The sequence below is a fragment of the Aspergillus aculeatus genome, assembly GCF_001890905.1.
Source record: "Aspergillus aculeatus ATCC 16872 unplaced genomic scaffold ASPACscaffold_5, whole genome shotgun sequence".
In the NCBI taxonomy this organism is placed as follows: Eukaryota; Fungi; Ascomycota; class Eurotiomycetes; order Eurotiales; family Aspergillaceae; genus Aspergillus; species Aspergillus aculeatus.
In genome coordinates this window covers 151841-167851 of record NW_017962980.1, presented here as the reverse complement: position 1 = coordinate 167851, position 16011 = coordinate 151841, and the positions used below count along the sequence as shown (strand labels likewise).

Genomic DNA, 16011 nt, shown 5'->3' with positions numbered 1-16011 from the left:
CGAGGAGTACTTTGCTGAGCCTTACATAATAACCAGGACAGAGTCAGATCGATCATCCGAGAAATTCTCCTTCAGCCAGCGCAACCCACGGAAGGTCCTCGTCCCAGCAGCGCTGCATTAACTTACGCGCATTCTGGATCTATGGTTGTAAGAGTTAGTGCATCATCTCGGCACATCATCCGGTTAGCTCACCTGTTTCATTCCAGTTCTTTCCATCATTTTGAACCGCTCCTGAATATCTGCCCTAATATGAGGGTCCGTGGTCTCACACCCAGCGGTGAACAGAGGGAACAACGCGCCCACTTCGGCAGAGGCGCCGTGTCTAATCTCGACCATTGCCTTCAGCAGCTCGTCCGAGGCATGTGTGACCTGCCCAGAGAGAGGCGATGTGTCCAGCACACGACGATGGAGATGTAGAAGTCCGGCATATCGAAATGCCCTGTCGATAGCAAGGCTGTCCATATTACCGAGATGGAAATGGGTGCCGTTGGCATGGGCGTGTGTTTCCAACAGCTCAATGTCCGACAGAAGTTCTTCGCCGGCAATGACTGCAGCAGGAGACGGTTTCCAGTCTGGGTTGAAGATGCCCGACTCATCGAACCGTTCATTGTCACACTGGTGAGTCAGTCTCCCGACTTGCGCGAGAAACTGACCTGTCCTTGGCGTGAACCCGGTGAAACAGTCGATCTGGAACTCGTCATACTCTCCGACACCACTGCATGCGCTGAGAACGGATGCATAGTTTAGCGAGGGCGGTTCGCTGTGGCGGCATGACAATGTTCCCACAATGTCAAGATAGCTCAACCAGCGAGTCAGAAATGCACCCACAAGGTTTCCCGGGTAAGCCAGCTGCTCCTTTCGTGCAAGGAACAAGTCTCGTGCAAGTTTGAGGTGGCTCTGCCATGGAATTGGGACCTCAAAAGTACTGGGCGAGACAATCTTCAACGACAGGAGCATTATAGCGGCAGCAAGGTGGTTATCGGTGACCTTTTCGTGAGGATCCTCCAGAGCTAAGCGCAGAGTTGGGAAGACATTGCTCACCCAATGCGCAATCCGATTCGCCGGCTCCGGGTGCTCGAGGTATCTAGCCCGATGGCTAGCTGAGTATGCCAGTGTCAAATTGAGCAGATTGGAATCACTAATCGCCACTTTTGGTGGAGTCAGACGAAAGAATTGAATAGTTCAGACAATTCAAAGACTTACTTGTCGGCAGTACGGATATGAATGGATTGTCGTCACAATCATGCGGGACCAGCATCTTGGCCGTATGGTTCAGGAAATGATGAAAGTACATCAGATTGATTGGTGTTTTGACCAGCGATGGTGGCAGCGGAGACAAATAGCGTGGAATGTTGATCGGTACAGGCGAAGCATAATACATGTATTTACTGCAATCGAAGGTGTCATTTCCCACGCCTTCCAAGTTGCCGCCTCGAGGGGTGGACCCTGGGGGGGTAATTCTCTGTGCGTTGATCAAGTCAAGAGCATAGTTGATATCAATAGCGGAATGATCATCATTCCTATTCAAATCCAGATCAGGACGACCGCGATCCAAGCCGTAGTTGTCTGTAACGCTTGTGAGATAGGCTTGCCATTTTCTCTCGGCGCTTGAGGCATCCGTTGCGACCATACTTTGACTGGAGGTGTTGGGATACTGATGCAGGCGCGTGCTTGAGCCAGGCATCTGCACGCTATTGAAATCGCGGTCCGAGGCTATTGGACGGTTCATGATCTTGGTGAGGTAGCTCTCCGAGCGAACGGATGGCTGTGCCTCTAGAGGTTGGGCTCCTTCGCTCGCGTCCAATGACGACATGGCTGATTCTTCTGCGTATGGTGAGTCTGAGCTGCCGAGGCCCGATGTCTCTTGAACCGCGTAGTTGTCATAAGTGGCTTTTGCGTTGGCCGCGGAAAAATAGCTGCTGAACTCAATGCCATGATCGGACATCCGATTGTTTGTGGGTGTCGCATGATGCGATTCGGAGGTGTGCCGGAGAAACGAAATCGGGCGCGATAGAGCCGTGACAGGCGAGAAGCTCAAGGTGGCCCAAGAACCTATACTGGAATTCGTTTCCACAGGAGACGGATGAGAGATGATGGTTTCCAGGGATGTTGGAGCGGAGGCAGAAAAGACGGTCGCGGTGCTGGTTTGGGGCAGGTCTGGCCATGGGGATGTCCCATCCTGTCGGGGTGACGGAGCCCTCATGCTGTCTACAGAGTTCTTGCCATTTGTACGGTTGGAGCTATAAAGAGTCTGGCCAAAGATTGGAGATTCATGAATATCATGTAGCCCTCTAGGATAAGCTGCCGGAGTCCCTATTGCCATCTCTTCGGAAAGCTCGACATCCCATTGCAATTCCTCTGTGGCTGGAAATTGTGCTGTGTTCTCGGACTCTGGAGATGTGGCTTTGTGTGAGTGCGAGGACGATAAATTGTCGGACTGATAGGTATTCGCCGGTGATAGTGAGAACGAGCCATAGGTTCCTGAAGGACTGCTCGAATGCGATATCGGAGAGTCTACCGATGACTTTCTTCTGGTTCTTCCTCCCCAGTTCAGTCTGATGCGGTAGTCACACAATTCATTTTGGCGTTGGCAATTGAGACACGACGGCTTTTCCTCACCACTGTAAAGCGATCAGCTTACGATAGTACTTTGTGGACTAAGTAAGAGAAGGTATCACAAACCACTTCACTTTGCGTGCTTTACAAGGCCTGGAAACATGCACGATTAGTCAAATCCAGCAGTGGAAAAGATCGCTTTGGAGACCCTCACCAGCAGCCCTTGCGCGACCTTCGTTTCGGCTCGGGGGCCCCGGGTCTTCTCGGTCGAGGCATTGAGGTTCAGATCCGATCTGGCTGAGGGAATATTTCCAGCAAAAGAAATCCACGACCAGGGGAGCTAATGGCCGGGATCTTGAAATAGCTTCGGATCGATCTGCACAATAAGATCGCCATGCAGACAACGTAGTGGAAAAACACTTTCTTCTTGCTAGAGTCTGGAGATGAGTCCCAGTGGGGGTGTTTCCGGTGCGTTGATGTAGGGTGTTTGACCCAGGATGCTAAGAAACGATAATCAAGAAGACACCCACACCCGCTCTTCGTCATCGAGGTGTGGGACGAACTAGCTGCGGATTTGTTCTAGAAGCGATGCTTTGGTATTCTTCTGTCTATAGATCGAGATGCGTAGGGCTAGAATGCTCGTGACGGTATGGAGGGGACCGGAGAAGCAGGAGAAAGAAAAGAGGAGGTGAATGAGTGAATGAATGGGGATTGTTGCAGTCAAGCCTAGCCTTGGTTAGTACGGGGAGTCGACTAGGAAGGGGACTCAATTCGTTATCCATCACCAAAGTATACCTTTAGGCTAGTGTATATCCACCCGGAGTGCGTAGACCAGTCAATAAGCAAGATAACCTGCCGATAACCACAGTCATCGGCTTTCTCCGTCAATCAGAGAAGGGCAGATAAGACTGGCTGGAATTCCACTGTTAAATTAGTCTATTCAGTCGACAGTTGTTCCGGGAGGTTTCTCCGAGCAGGCAGCGCCACAACTTGGTTATGTCAGTCAGTCAGTCGGCCAGTCGGTCAGTCCGTCGGGTGAGAATCCCACTAGCCTGCTTTAGGTTGTGCTGGTCCGGAAAACCCGGGGAAGCAGCCTGAGTCTGGAGCTGTGATATCATACTGTCTGAGTGGACTACTGAGAATCATTCCACTCCCTGTCAACTCCCTGTCAATCATATCAACCTAGATCTTTTTCTGATTTGTTCTAAAGCATATCCCCTAACTCAATTTTTCGATCTTCTAGACCCTTGGCAGTATGGGTTCCTCAGCCGTCGCTGAATCGCTTCAACGAAAGCATCCTTTACAACGAATGGCCAGCCCTTCCAGAGGGTTCTCAGCTCTGGTCCATGTACGTCTAGATTTCCATCTCTTTTCAGTACTGTTCCATGGACTGTCTCACTAATCACCTCCACCACTGTTAAGCTTCTGGGTCTCACTAGCTTTATATGGTCATTCAAGTAGTATGTGCTTACTGATCCTGAGCTGTCCGCCTGAGGTCACTTGGGTTCAGCTGCTAACCAATGAATCTCTTAGTATGCACGATAACCCCAATCACGCGTTAGTCTTTCCCCGGATCCTTGGCCTCGGGAGCCGAGTATGTTCGATGCTTACTTATCTTTGCGACTGATAGGAACGAAGCATATGGCTGGCATTTTCAAGTACGTGATTGCGAGCTCCAGCCGTCATCGGTTTCTGACTTCTTTCCTTATCAGTACCTCACCGTGCTAGGCCTCTCCCTCTCTCTTGTCACTATGGCCTGTGGCCTTATCGCAGATGTGACACTATCACCCCGCCTTTTTCTCGTCAAGAACCTCCTCTCGATGTGCTGTACGCCATTGGAGGTGCTGATTAGTATTTTGTACTGGGGTCTTCGCTTGGTCAGTACTCGACCCTGTCGCCCCTGCTCTTCGTGTCTCTGATATACTGCTTCCAGATTGACAAGCGTCTTGTCGTTCCTGACTGGGCTATCATTCCCTTGAATGCTGGTGAGTCTCAAGGATCGTACAGCACAGACTCCCGTAATCGTTAACACCCCTGGAAATTCAGACATAAGCTTCCATGCCGCCCCGTCAGTGATCCTTCTGATAGATCTCCTACTTCTGTCACCACCATGGACCATCACTATTCTTCCCTCATTGGGATTATCCAGCACTATTGCGATAGGGTATTGGTTCTGGATCGAACGGTGCTTTTCATACAACGGAATGTATGTAATCCCGCAGTCTCGGAGCCGAATCACTCCACTCATATGTCTCCAGATATCCTTATCCGATTTTTGAGGTGGCGGGCTTCGAAGGTCGTGTTGGGATCTTTGCTATTAGTGCAGTGGTAATGGCGTTGAGTACTGGCACCCTGAAGTGGTTGTACGGACGTGTCAACGGCTTTGGAACGAGCAAGCCCCAGTCTCGCCCGGGTGCCATCAAGCAGAATGGCCACTTCTAGGGCACTTGCTCATTTACCAGAATTGGGCGGCACATGACAGCGGTTGGACTGGACACTATCGTCTTGGAAAGGGGACGGTATAGACTTTTGATACAGCGTTGGTGAAGCTTTCTAGAGTATGAGCTGTGATTTGGCATGGTCTCATAGACATAACAATAGAATTTTGGACCTGAACAAATCAAGATAATATGAGAGATACTAGCCAGTGATTTATTCTCTCGGGCCATAGCCAGCGTAATAAAGTGAAAGAATCTCAGGTTGGAATATATGAATTCTCACCTCATAACCTTAGTTGTACCCACTATTCATTCTCTTTCTGCAATGGCCGACCCGAGGCAGTGACCTCATGCAGCCGCCGCTTATCTAATCCGCGCATCTTTCTCCGCCGAACCTGATCCAACTCGTCAACTTATCATTGACAACCAGCTTTGTCTTCTTCCTCACCATTTCTCGACCCTCAACGACCACAATGCACAGCACCTCAATCTGCGGGATGCGCACCGCCGTTCTCGGCGGAAGCTTCTCCACCTCAACCTTGAGACCATTCGCACATGCCAACAGCAACCTCACGAGACAATTGTATCATGCGATCCCATCGGCCCGCACGGCCAGCACAGCGACGGCCAACAATGCCGCACGCACGCTGAAGACCTCGGCTGCTCGCCCGCAGAAGCCCATTCCCTCGCTCTGTTCCGCTCCAGCTCCCCGCCGGGCCAAGTCCAACGCCGCCGCCTCGCCTGCCCCCTCCGGGCAGCAGCTCGTGCGGCTGGACTGGGACTCGTTCTTCAAGCTCCGTGCCAGCCGGCGTCGCTACACGCTGGCCTCGTCGGTCGTGACCTCGGCTTTCACCACGGTCTTGGGAATGCAGGTCCTCTCATCGCAGGATCTGGAGTCCCTGGGCGCGCAGGTGATGGGTCTGGATCCGTTTGTGGTGCTGGGTATGGCGACTGCCGCGTGCGGTGCGGCGGGCTGGCTCCTTGGTCCTTTCGTGGGGAACTCGGTCTGGAGCTTGATCTACCGGAGATACAAGCCTTCCCTTCTACAGGTGAGTTTGACTTATCACTTTCTCACAACGCTCCCCATGTTGTGACAGCCGCACAAAATGATGGAGAAGATACTAACGATGGCAATTTCGCAACCCTCAGAAAGAAAAGCAATTCTACGATCGCATCCGCCGATTCCGCGTCGACCCTTCGTCCAACTCCATCGCCAACCCTGTCCCTGACTACTATGGTGAGAAGATCGGCAGTGTCCAGGGCTACCGACAATGGCTGAAGGATCAGAGAGCGTACAACCGCAAGAGACGCCACTTCATCGCCTAAATGTTTATGAGGTATAGGTTTCTCTACTCTGCATAACGGGGTTACCTTTCCATGATTGGGCATTGTGTTGTTTTAATTGGTTTCATCCTCCGTACGGGACTTCTCTTCGAGTCTGGTGGATTTGATTGTATGAATATTGAGTATCCGTGAGCGATTGAAATGGATTTTTTCTTCTACTACCTTTGTACTGCTAGCTTGCCTTATCATTCTTACCTCTGCCCCCTTTCCTAAATGTCCAGCTCTGCTTCTGCTCTACTTTCTCTCATGAACGGCCTACAACTTAGACTCCCCCACAGCAGCCGGCTTCCGATCAACGCGCACTTCAGCCCACCAAGGATAATTCTCCGGACCGTGTTCCTCCAGTGTCGCCCGGAAATTAGCCTTTCTCTTCTCCAAGAAGGCTCGGACCCCTTCTCTCTGGTCCCTAAACAAGGAAACAAAAGTTAGCGTATCATACCACACTTTCTCCATTCCCTGCCCGTGTCGGGCTTGGGTAATTTGCGCGCCTGCTGCCTTCCTTGGATGTGGCAGCCGTTTCTCAGGCTCCCTCCCCGGGATCGAAGCCTCCCCTTTCCCCTTCTCCCCCACAACCTCTGAAGGACCCAATCCAAGAACAGGGAAACCACATACTCCGAAGCAAACATATGCGCCAGGACACTCGAATCCAGAAGATGCGCCTCCTCCGCCGAGTGGGGACCCCGCCACATCAGCGCGCGATTCAACACCGCCGCCATCGGACTGACGTTCGACGCGATCTCGTCCGCCAGCGCCAGCGCCCGCGCCCGCACCTGTTCCCGCTGCGGGAAGGTCTCGGCGAAGAGGCCGTCGAACTGCGCCGCGGTCGGGGGGAAGACCTGGCCCGTGGCGACGAGGTACATGGCCCGCGAGTAGCCGATCAGCCGGGGCAAGAAGTACGCTGAGCAGGATTCCATGGTGATGCCGCGGCGGGCGAAGACGAAGCCGTATTTGCTGTCTTGGTGGGCGAGTCTACACCTAATGTTAACTGGGTGGTCTCTACTTTGTTGCAGTGTCAACAGACCTAATGGTGGCAGGAAGGGTCATGGTCATGCCGACGCCCACGGCGGAGCCTTGCATGGCGGCGATGGTGGTCTTGCGGCATCGGTGGATGGCGAGGGCGACTCTTCCGCCGCTGGTGGGGCGGCTTAGTGGTTGTGTCTGCCATTCAGTCAAAGGTCATGGGTAGGGTGATTACTCACCTATCTCGATGATCTATCGGCCTCTCCTGCTTGTCGTCAGGGAAGCCGATGTCCAGGTCGGCGCCCGCGCAGAAGGTGTCGCCTGCGCCGGTCAGGACGATGACCTTGACGCGCTCGTCGCGGTCGAGGGTCGTGAAGGCCCATTCCAGCTCCGTGGCCATGGTGCCCGTGAATGCATTGCGCTTCTCGGGTCTGTTCAGCGTGACGGTGATGACGGGGGTTGCGGTGGGTGAGCCGGCCGGGTGGTGCGAGAGCTTGATGTGTTGCGTGGGCTGGGTCTCGTAGGACGTTGGGACGGTGATGGTGGTTGACATTTTGGTGTTGGATTACAGACTTGAAGATCAAATGGCTTTTCTGATTCCCAGGTATACTGAAGCAATACAGATCTAGTACTCGAAATAATACTGGCATTGGCATCACCTATATCCTTATAGTTCACCTATGAGTTGAGGTGAGGTATAGACGTTTTGCCTCGGCCAAATCGGTTAACCTTCTCTCTTACCCCGCAGCCAAGCATGGTGCTGTGATACAATTTCTCTTTTCTGATATTCTCATCATCAGGGTGCCATTGAATTTGATGCATACTTATCAACTTGATGGATTGGATGTGATGCCCTTAGTCCTGAGTTAGTTTACTGGAGTGCCGAGGCAGTGGACCTTGGGTAAGGCTAGATAGCGATTACATTATCTGACATGTGGTTTGCACCGGACCATATCCTGGTAGGTAGTAAGTTACTCCTTTAACTAGACCATAGACCACAGACCATGATATCCCCAAACCAGGGCAATATATCATCCTTTTCACAGTTACATCATCGAAGACCCCCCTCAATTGACACATGAGACATCCTGACCAAAGCAGAGAGTGGTGACCATGATCGATAAAAATAAAGCGCCTCACCTGGCTTTTTTTCCACCGAGTCAAATCGCGGAGCTAAGCTTTTGCTCCCGCCCTTTTTTTAGCGACCGCCCATCGCCCCATCATTGGTCAGGTTGCAAATTCACTGCCTATATTGGGAGGGGCAAATGGAGCCATCCAAGCCATCCTGGGGTCTTTGAGTCAAGTCCAATGGCCAATGCTCATATTGTATGTGCTCAGTACATCTGAGGACAATCATCTGCACGGCCTCAATCCATTCTTCGTAAAGTGAACACCGCTGGGAGAGTAGGAAATTCCTATTCCGGTAACTCCTGATCGTTTGGGGTGCTTGGTTCGGTAAAGTGTGGATTGCGTGGTGGCCCAGGAGGAAGGCTGAGAGGTGTGGGTCAGGAACCGAGAATGAAAAGACACTCGGACGGCCTGTTCAAAACAAGTTGGAAAAGTCTTGGAAATGGAAATGGAAATGGAAATCCACACTCCACTGTCCCAAAAACACGAAGCTGGGCGAAGAGGAAGAAAAACACGCCCGAGACAAGCACTAAACTAGGCGCTTATCAGGACTAGTGCTGCTTAAGCGATGGACGGACCCTGGCTTAGTCTGGCTGCTGTTGCTGTTGTGCTGCCAGTAGTTTACGAAACTAATCCCATTGTTGCTGCTGCTGCTTATCTGCAACTCGCGGCGACCATGGCTGACTGACTCTTCTTCTTCTTCCTCTTTCTCTTCCTTTTATCTCTCTTCCATCCTCGCACTTCTCTCCATTTCTCTGCAATTGTTGTTTTTGTGTCCCTCGTTCTCGCGTTCTCGCTCTCTCCCATCTTTGTCGCCTCTAATATATACCCTGCTTCAATTCCCTCCTCTCCTCTCCGCCACCGTCAACTGACATCCCTCTCGTCGCTTCAATTCCTCCCAGCATGTGACCGATGGCTTTCCACCATTTCAACAGGAAGCAGAGGCTTCTGCTGATCGCCTACGCCATCCTCTTCTCATTCCTCCTCCTCCTTTGCCGCTTCTGGTCCCTCCGCGACCCGGGCTCCCTCTTCTTCGAATCCACCGAAGGCTACCGCCCCAAATACAGCCTGACCCGCATCCAGGAATCGCTCGACTACCTGTCCGTCTACAACCAGACCGGCATCAGCTACCCCTACCCGCCCAGCGAATACCAACCGCCGAAGGACAAGACCGCCTGCGTGGGGATCGTGACGGTGAAACGGCCGCTGCAGCAGAATCTCGGCACGACGGTCGCCTCGATCCAGGACACGCTGACGCCGGAGCAGCGGCGCGCGCTGAACATCCAGGTGCTGTTCGCGCTCAGCAACCCCGCCGACCACCCGGACTACAACCAGACGTGGCTGTCGACGATCGTGGACGAGGTGCTTACGTACGAGACGGTGGACGCGCCGCACGTGACGATCGCCCGCCTCGAGAAGCAGAAGGACATCAAGCGCAAGTCGCTGCTGGACTACCGCCTGGGCCTGCAGGCCTGCTACGACCGCAGCGACGCCCCCTGGATCATCATGCTGGAGGACGACGTGGTGGCCCAGCGCAACTGGTACGAGCACACCATGCAGAGCGTGCGCCGCATCGAGGACGGCCGCCAGCGCGGTTTCCTGACCACGGACTGGCTGTACGTGCGCCTGTTCTACACGGAGAAGTTCCTGGGCTGGAACTCGGAGAGCTGGCCCGTCTACCTCTTCTGGAGCGCGTTGACCGTCGCCTGCGTCGCCTGGGTGGTCCTCGTCGCCCGCCGCAAGGTCCGCGCCACCCAGGGCGTGCTCACCAACCCTTTCCTCCTGGTGGTCTGCTTCCTCTGCGTTCCCGCCCTCATCGGCCTCTTCTTCATGACCGGCCGCGTCACCTGGTTTCCCATGGAGCCCGGCGTGCATGTCATGAACGCGCACGGCTGCTGCTCCCAGGCCCTGCTCTACAACCGGGCCCACGTGCCGGAACTCCTGCGGTACCTGGCCGAACGGGAGGACAAGGTCCCCACCAAGGCGGTGGATAGCGTCATCGAGATGCTGGCCGGGAAGGAAGGGCTGGACCGGTTGGCCATCTCCCCCTCGCAGATGCAGCATGTCGGCGCCGTCTCGTACAAGGAGAAGAAGAAGACGTGGAAGTGGGAAGGCCCGTACCGCGTCAAGGGCGCCCACGGCGTCTGGAGCATGGGCTTCGAGGAGGCATATACACGAGACTCGTATCGATGGTTTGATATGTGAATTTTCCATAACCACCTTCCCGCTGGGTGGAAGGTGTTCTCCGACCAAAAAGAGTATGGGGATACGTCAGCTTTGCCCCATTACGGAACTCAAATGCAAGCACGGAGGAAGCGATCTTATAATGATATATGTGGGCATGACTTTTGCGTTTTTTCAATTCGACTTTCGAATGTTAATATGGAAATCAGGGACTTGTGTATATGATAGGGGGTACCGCATCGGGGTCACCATGTATGGCTTTTTTTTTAATTTCCTCCAAGCGATCTTTGTTCTTGTGATACTACTCGTGCAGTTTCCTAGATAGACTACAGACAGAAATTTACATCCGGCCGGCATGACATGCATGCCGTGTTCAGCAAGAAGAAGACGATGGTATACATTTGCTAATCCAACTCGCATCCCTGCTTTACACGGATGATCCGAATGCATCTACGGCTTGATTTGAGCTGCGATCGAGCTATGGCGGGGAAGCGGGGAGGGGGGGGGGAGGGGGGAAGCGGTGTATTGTCTACCAGGAGATAGGGCACCACACTGTAACTGATCAGCCTACTCTACCTCTTGTGATCACCATTACAGTACTCTGCATAGTGCAATGCAGGCCTTATTCAATACAGGCCCTTAGAAGATACTCAATACACATTTGTGCCGGAACAGACAATCCTCTCCTGCCTACGAACTACTTAGTACTAACCTTTACCTCGGACTTAATATTCAAGACAAGTCATCTGACCCCTCTACCCCCAAAAGCAGTAAGCTTGTTGGGGTAATACTGGACAAAGGGTCCACTCGGACCTCGATCAAAGCAGTAACCGGCTAGAAGGAGATCTGGAGATTTGGAAGGGTACCTTAGGCAGTCTAGAAAGAAAGAAAGCGCGGGGGTGGAAATTAATGCCCCCTGTACTGTACAACAACTAAGTATCACGATCGGGTCACCTGGAAGGGCTGGAATATCAGTGAGGTAAGAGAAACTGAAACTGCCCCGAGCAAAAATTCAGTTGCATTGAGCGGGGGGAAATCAAGACCCAACCTTACTTGACTTTGTCTGGTTGATGACTTAGAGATGGTACTAATGCCTAAAGACATACTGTATCTTATGAGGGTACCACTTGATTATCCTCGAGGCAAGAAGTAAAATAGGCGCAGTAAAAGAAAGAAAGAAAGAAAGACGGAGCCGTTGCGGGCACTTCATTGCCAATTGCCCAAGGAAAAAAAAAACGGACGTCATTTGACCCCCGACGGGCAACTGCTGCTGCTTCTTGGCTCTCATCGCATCATCCACCACCATTTATTTCATTTCTTCTTTCTTCGAATTTCACTTCCCATTCTCTCGTGTTGTTGTGTCTCACCGTTGCAATAATTCACGGCCTTGGTGGGGGCAAATCTATCATCCTTCGTGCACCCCTCTTGAAACCAGAGTCTCTTACCAGTTCGCCAGTTCGCCATTTGAAAGCTGAGTCGAGCGACCACCAGCAACAACCCGTCCGGACAATTTCCATCTTCAACCTTCAACCGAGTCGAGCCGATCGCAACTTCTTTTCCCGTCTCGTGCAATTAATCTCTTGCTTTTCGCAAAACGGACGGATCGAGGCGCCTTGACTTTCTTTTCCCCTTGTCACCGATTTCATTATCTCCCACAATCTTCCACGGTATCGCCCGCTGCGGAAAAAAGTCATGGGCAGGAATATTTCTCATGGTCGCGGTGGCGCGGGTACGTCTTCAATTTCCCCCCCCCCCTCCCCCTTCCCCGAAGACCCCACTCACTACTTCCTACCCCGATCATCCCCCCTCAGGGACACTGCAAGAAACAAAGAACCCGTTAGCTAAATCTTTCCCCAAATACCAACAGGGAACATCTTCTCCGGCACCGGCGGATCGCGCACCACCACCAAGGACCTCGTCACCCCGACCATCAAGCAAGATGTCTTCACCACCGGCCGCGGCGGCTCCGGCAACATGATGCAGAACGACCCGCAACATCCCGAACTGGCGCGCGAATTGCAGGACGTCGAGACCCCGCCGTTGCGCATGGACGAGGCGCCGCATTTTACCGGACGAGGTGGGTTTTCTCAACCTTCTTCGTGGTCCTGATTCGTCTCTCTTTCTCTGTTTTCCTGATTATAGTCGAGATGAAAAGCCTCGTCCCAAAAGCTAACCAATCCATCTCCATCTCCCACAGGCGGTGTCGCAAACGCATATTTCCCCACCCCCGAAGAAGAGAAGCGCATGCGCGAACAAGGCGAGGCGCAGTTGGCGCGCGTCAAGACCCAGGAGGCCCAACTGGCCCGCGTGAGAACCCAGTCCAAGGATCGCCGCAAGGACCTCGAGCACACGGCCGGGGCGGCGCATACTCCTCCTGCGGCGGTGGCCTCCCCGGGAGCTCTCAGCAGTAGCGAGAGTCGCCCGGCCAGCGAGGAGCGACAACCCTCGTCCAGTTGACTAGCACACGTTTGGAGTTGATTTCCCTCAGAATTCGATATGCTTGTCGTTGGCAGTCGGTATTTGGCAACTACCGGCGGACGAGGGCGCTGTGGGACAGGTATCTCTCCTTGTCCCCGGTCGGGTTTTCTGGTTCTTCTCCAAACATGACTACATAATTGGTAACCCTCGATGGTGGATGCTAGGGGTGATATATTTGTGATCGACTCTGGTCACTAATGGGCAGCTTCGACTCTTTGTCAAGGAGGGGAGTTCGACAATATGCTGCGGGGGTGGTGGTGGTGATGATGGTGATATTGATGGTGTCAATGGCACAATGTCGCTGATGCTGCTGATGATCCTGAAGAGGCCTCTCGGGGTTCTTATCTCCTTTCGACTCTCTGAATCTCTGCTCCCTTCTTCGCCATATGTTGGTGGAGAGGTTTTGCAAGGAGGCAGCAGCCGGTCCCCTTTTCCGTTTCCTTTCTTCTTTTTCTCCTTCTTACACATTATGTTATTTAATCAATACCCATGTAGACTTACGTCAAAATTAGGAAACAGGCGCCGGTGTATGGTTTTGGTCAAGGTGTTGTTTGTGTTGTTTTGTTGACTGGTCTTGTTCTGATCCGTCCGCAACAGCGGAGGATGGGTGGCTTCTTTTTTTTTCTTTTTTTTTGTCCTGTCCATAATCCATGCATGCTTACCTTCTCATTAAAAAAGGATCATAGGTTCTGCAGCGCGTCGTCGGCCTTTTGTATGCTTGTCGCTTGTGACGGCACTAAGACGGAAACAAAATGTCTCTCCAATGAGAATGCACGGGCTTATCAGGAATAGCCTCCCCCCTCTCTCCTTCCCTTGCGGAATTCTCGTTAATTTATACCATTGGATCCTTCTCCATCCCGTTCTGCCCAAGGAAGGATAAAGAGAAACAAAACTACACCGGCACGGTACCGTAGTTCGAGAACGAGGAGTGTATCTTCTTGTCATATGAATGTATGCATGCCGAGTAGTGGTCTTTCTTTCTATCCAGAAGAATATATTATAGATGATGCGGTCGCTATGATAGAACGGAGAAGGCCAAAATGTATGCTATAAGAGGAGTGCGCGCGGGGAGACACCGGTGGAGGAAGGGCTAGTTAATAGTGGTCAAGTAGCCAGGATCAACGCTATTCCATCTCAACAAAACCCCTATAAGGAAAAAATTCTTCGTATATGTGTCATGGCCGTTCCGTTAAGATGTCCAGCACCCTGTATTCTATTTTGCAATTGAGCCCGTGTTGGGTTGGGGTGGGAACCTGGTCGGGGACAGGCTGGCTGTCATGGCGGGATCCAGTGGTGTTTTGTTCTCATGAGCAGGGCGTTCAGTTGAGGAGGAGTTGGAGGTTTGAAAGCGCGTCGAGGATTCGAAAGTCTGTTTCTAGGGGAATGTCGGCAGAACAAATGAATGATTCTGATCCCTGAATGAGCGGGGCTAGGTATCGAAATCCCAGTGTCGATCGCGGAAAGGAAGAGTAGCGCAGTGTTCAGTGTGGTAAGAGCCCACGCTAGTTGCTGAGAATCTGTACGCCCCCGAGAGCGACGTTCCCATGCTGCGGGAAGTGCATGCGCTTCGCTGGTTGCAGCGTAGCAGATTGTGCGTAGTGCTATGGTGACATGCGTCGTGGAGTGAGGCGCGATTCAGGCGAACATCTGTGGTGGTCGTAGAGAGAAGCCGGGTGGGCTTGTTCAGACCGGAGGGATATAACAACCTGTGGCGTCAATGACCCAACTGATCGACTCTCTCCAGCCGGCATCCAGATGCTGGCCAATGTCGCGGATCAATCGAGTCCCCCATTCGCCAATCCACCAATGCCCTCGCAACGAGTGGATGATGACAGCGTAGTGGGCTAGAATCGCCAATGCAAACGGTTTTCGCGCCCGGACCAATTCCACATATCGCGACGGAATCCGGAATATCCATTGAAAGGCGATGATCATGGTCTCACCTCCCCGTGCAAGCTTATCCAGGGAGAATCCGAGATGGTTGATGGTCGCATCGTACACATCCTTTTCGTGCGTCGGATCCTTGGTCGCTAAGTTAGTATTCCGCCTTGAGAGAGACATAATGGCCAGGCGCGAAGTGTCCGGCATTTTAGGCTGCGAGTTGTCGTATTCTAGGAGAGCGCTGAACTCTCCATCCGCGACCCATTCGATGATCTCGCCCTGTACATCAATGGAGCCCCTGGTAAACTGGAAAATGTCCATAAGCGCATCCAAGGCATTGGTTTGTGTGCTGGCGGTGGGAATTGGGTTTCCCTGGAAGGCGAACGCGAAGACGACCATGATGCTGGAGAGGGCAAACGCCGCGTTGCAATTGGACCGGTCTAGATGGTCGGCGACCTTGGCCAAGCCCGCAACGGCCTGTTGCTGATGACTCTTGGCGATGCGCAGATACTCCTCTTTGCTGGCTCCAGTGGTGGAGGAGGTGGAGGAGGCCAGATGTAGGGCTGACAGGGCCAGAATACCATGCATAAGGAATGGGTGGCGCATTGCCTCGCGCGGGACCACGCCCTGCCAAATTCCTTCCACGGTGCTGTTGCGCGAGACAGAACGGTAGGTGGTGGTGCACCACTGCATCATTAGTTCCAAGTCCTGGATGTTGAGTTCGCCTCCCGGCGGAGGGCATGGACTAATGGAGTGGTCCATTACGAGACGATACTGAGCATAAATCCTGGTGTTGGGTTGCGGTTGAGACGCCGTTGTCCGTGCTGGCGGAATGGTTGGAGTGGTGGAGCGGGACTTGACCCTGGGCCACACCAGTGAGCTAGACGAGGAGATATATTGGCATATTATGTTGTCACTGGTGCAATGGGAGCACTGAGGGTGTTCTTTTGGGCACTGCATCTGCCAATCAGTACCGGAAAGGAGATATTAAGGCCATCCAGTCACAATTGAAGCTTAACGTGGAGAAAACTGAAAGGGGGGG

The 16011-nt window shown here is 52.8% G+C and overlaps 7 protein-coding genes across 7 annotated transcripts; 4 read left to right on the top strand and 3 right to left on the bottom strand.

The window, feature by feature from the left end:
- Positions 1-52: 52 nt before the first annotated feature.
- On the bottom strand, positions 53-2832 carry ASPACDRAFT_25871 (Zn(II)2Cys6 transcription factor; the record flags this gene model as incomplete). Its single annotated transcript, XM_020199371.1, has 4 exons — positions 53-139; positions 193-1148; positions 1204-2621; positions 2771-2832. 4 exons carry the CDS (start codon positions 2830-2832, stop codon positions 53-55), a joined length of 2523 nt encoding a protein of 840 aa, XP_020057531.1.
- An 858-nt stretch (positions 2833-3690) lies between these two features.
- On the top strand, positions 3691-5206 carry ASPACDRAFT_115776 (putative integral membrane protein). Its single transcript, XM_020195923.1, has 8 exons — positions 3691-3904; positions 3979-4016; positions 4090-4113; positions 4187-4214; positions 4269-4433; positions 4490-4541; positions 4603-4762; positions 4815-5206. The coding sequence occupies exons 1-8, from the start codon at positions 3866-3868 to the stop codon at positions 4996-4998; spliced, it is 690 nt and encodes a 229-aa protein (XP_020057530.1). The 5' UTR covers positions 3691-3865; the 3' UTR covers positions 4999-5206.
- Positions 5207-5458: 252 nt separating this feature from the next.
- On the top strand, positions 5459-6611 carry ASPACDRAFT_77029 (presequence translocated-associated motor subunit PAM17). Its single transcript, XM_020204854.1, has 2 exons — positions 5459-6043; positions 6144-6611. The coding sequence occupies exons 1-2, from the start codon at positions 5468-5470 to the stop codon at positions 6318-6320; spliced, it is 753 nt and encodes a 250-aa protein (XP_020057529.1). The 5' UTR covers positions 5459-5467; the 3' UTR covers positions 6321-6611.
- On the bottom strand, positions 6594-7851 carry ASPACDRAFT_41453 (enoyl-CoA hydratase/isomerase family protein; the record flags this gene model as incomplete). Its single annotated transcript, XM_020200941.1, has 4 exons — positions 6594-6744; positions 6951-7307; positions 7360-7470; positions 7538-7851. The coding sequence occupies 4 exons, from the start codon at positions 7849-7851 to the stop codon at positions 6594-6596; spliced, it is 933 nt and encodes a 310-aa protein (XP_020057528.1).
- A 1176-nt stretch (positions 7852-9027) lies between these two features.
- ASPACDRAFT_1897980 (uncharacterized protein) lies at positions 9028-11001 on the top strand. Its single transcript, XM_020198730.1, has one exon. The coding sequence runs from the start codon at positions 9339-9341 to the stop codon at positions 10629-10631; it is 1293 nt and encodes a 430-aa protein (XP_020057527.1). The 5' UTR covers positions 9028-9338; the 3' UTR covers positions 10632-11001.
- A 1301-nt stretch (positions 11002-12302) lies between these two features.
- Positions 12303-13067, top strand: ASPACDRAFT_58917 (uncharacterized protein; the record flags this gene model as incomplete). Its single annotated transcript, XM_020203397.1, has 3 exons — positions 12303-12339; positions 12478-12687; positions 12808-13067. The coding sequence occupies 3 exons, from the start codon at positions 12303-12305 to the stop codon at positions 13065-13067; spliced, it is 507 nt and encodes a 168-aa protein (XP_020057526.1).
- A 1704-nt stretch (positions 13068-14771) lies between these two features.
- Positions 14772-15731, bottom strand: ASPACDRAFT_41450 (uncharacterized protein; the record flags this gene model as incomplete). The annotated part of the gene is made up of 1 exon (XM_020200940.1): positions 14772-15731. The coding sequence occupies one exon, from the start codon at positions 15729-15731 to the stop codon at positions 14772-14774; it is 960 nt and encodes a 319-aa protein (XP_020057525.1).
- Between the last annotated feature and the right edge of the window lie 280 nt (positions 15732-16011).

Bases quoted from the DNA above. Each gene is read 5' to 3' on its own strand.
- ASPACDRAFT_115776 (XM_020195923.1), top strand. From the start codon at position 3,866: ATGGCCAGCCCTTCCAGAGGGTTCTCAGCTCTGGTCCAT. The intron at 3,905-3,978 runs GTACGTCTAGAT...ACCACTGTTAAG, and splicing joins GGTTCTCAGCTCTGGTCCAT to CTTCTGGGTCTCACTAGCTT. The intron at 4,542-4,602 runs GTGAGTCTCAAG...CTGGAAATTCAG, and splicing joins TATCATTCCCTTGAATGCTG to ACATAAGCTTCCATGCCGCC.
- ASPACDRAFT_77029 (XM_020204854.1), top strand. From the start codon at position 5,468: ATGCACAGCACCTCAATCTGCGGGATGCGCACCGCCGTTCTCGGCGGA. The intron at 6,044-6,143 runs GTGAGTTTGACT...CGCAACCCTCAG, and splicing joins ACAAGCCTTCCCTTCTACAG to AAAGAAAAGCAATTCTACGA.
- ASPACDRAFT_1897980 (XM_020198730.1), top strand. From the start codon at position 9,339: ATGGCTTTCCACCATTTCAACAGGAAGCAGAGGCTTCTGCTGATCGCC.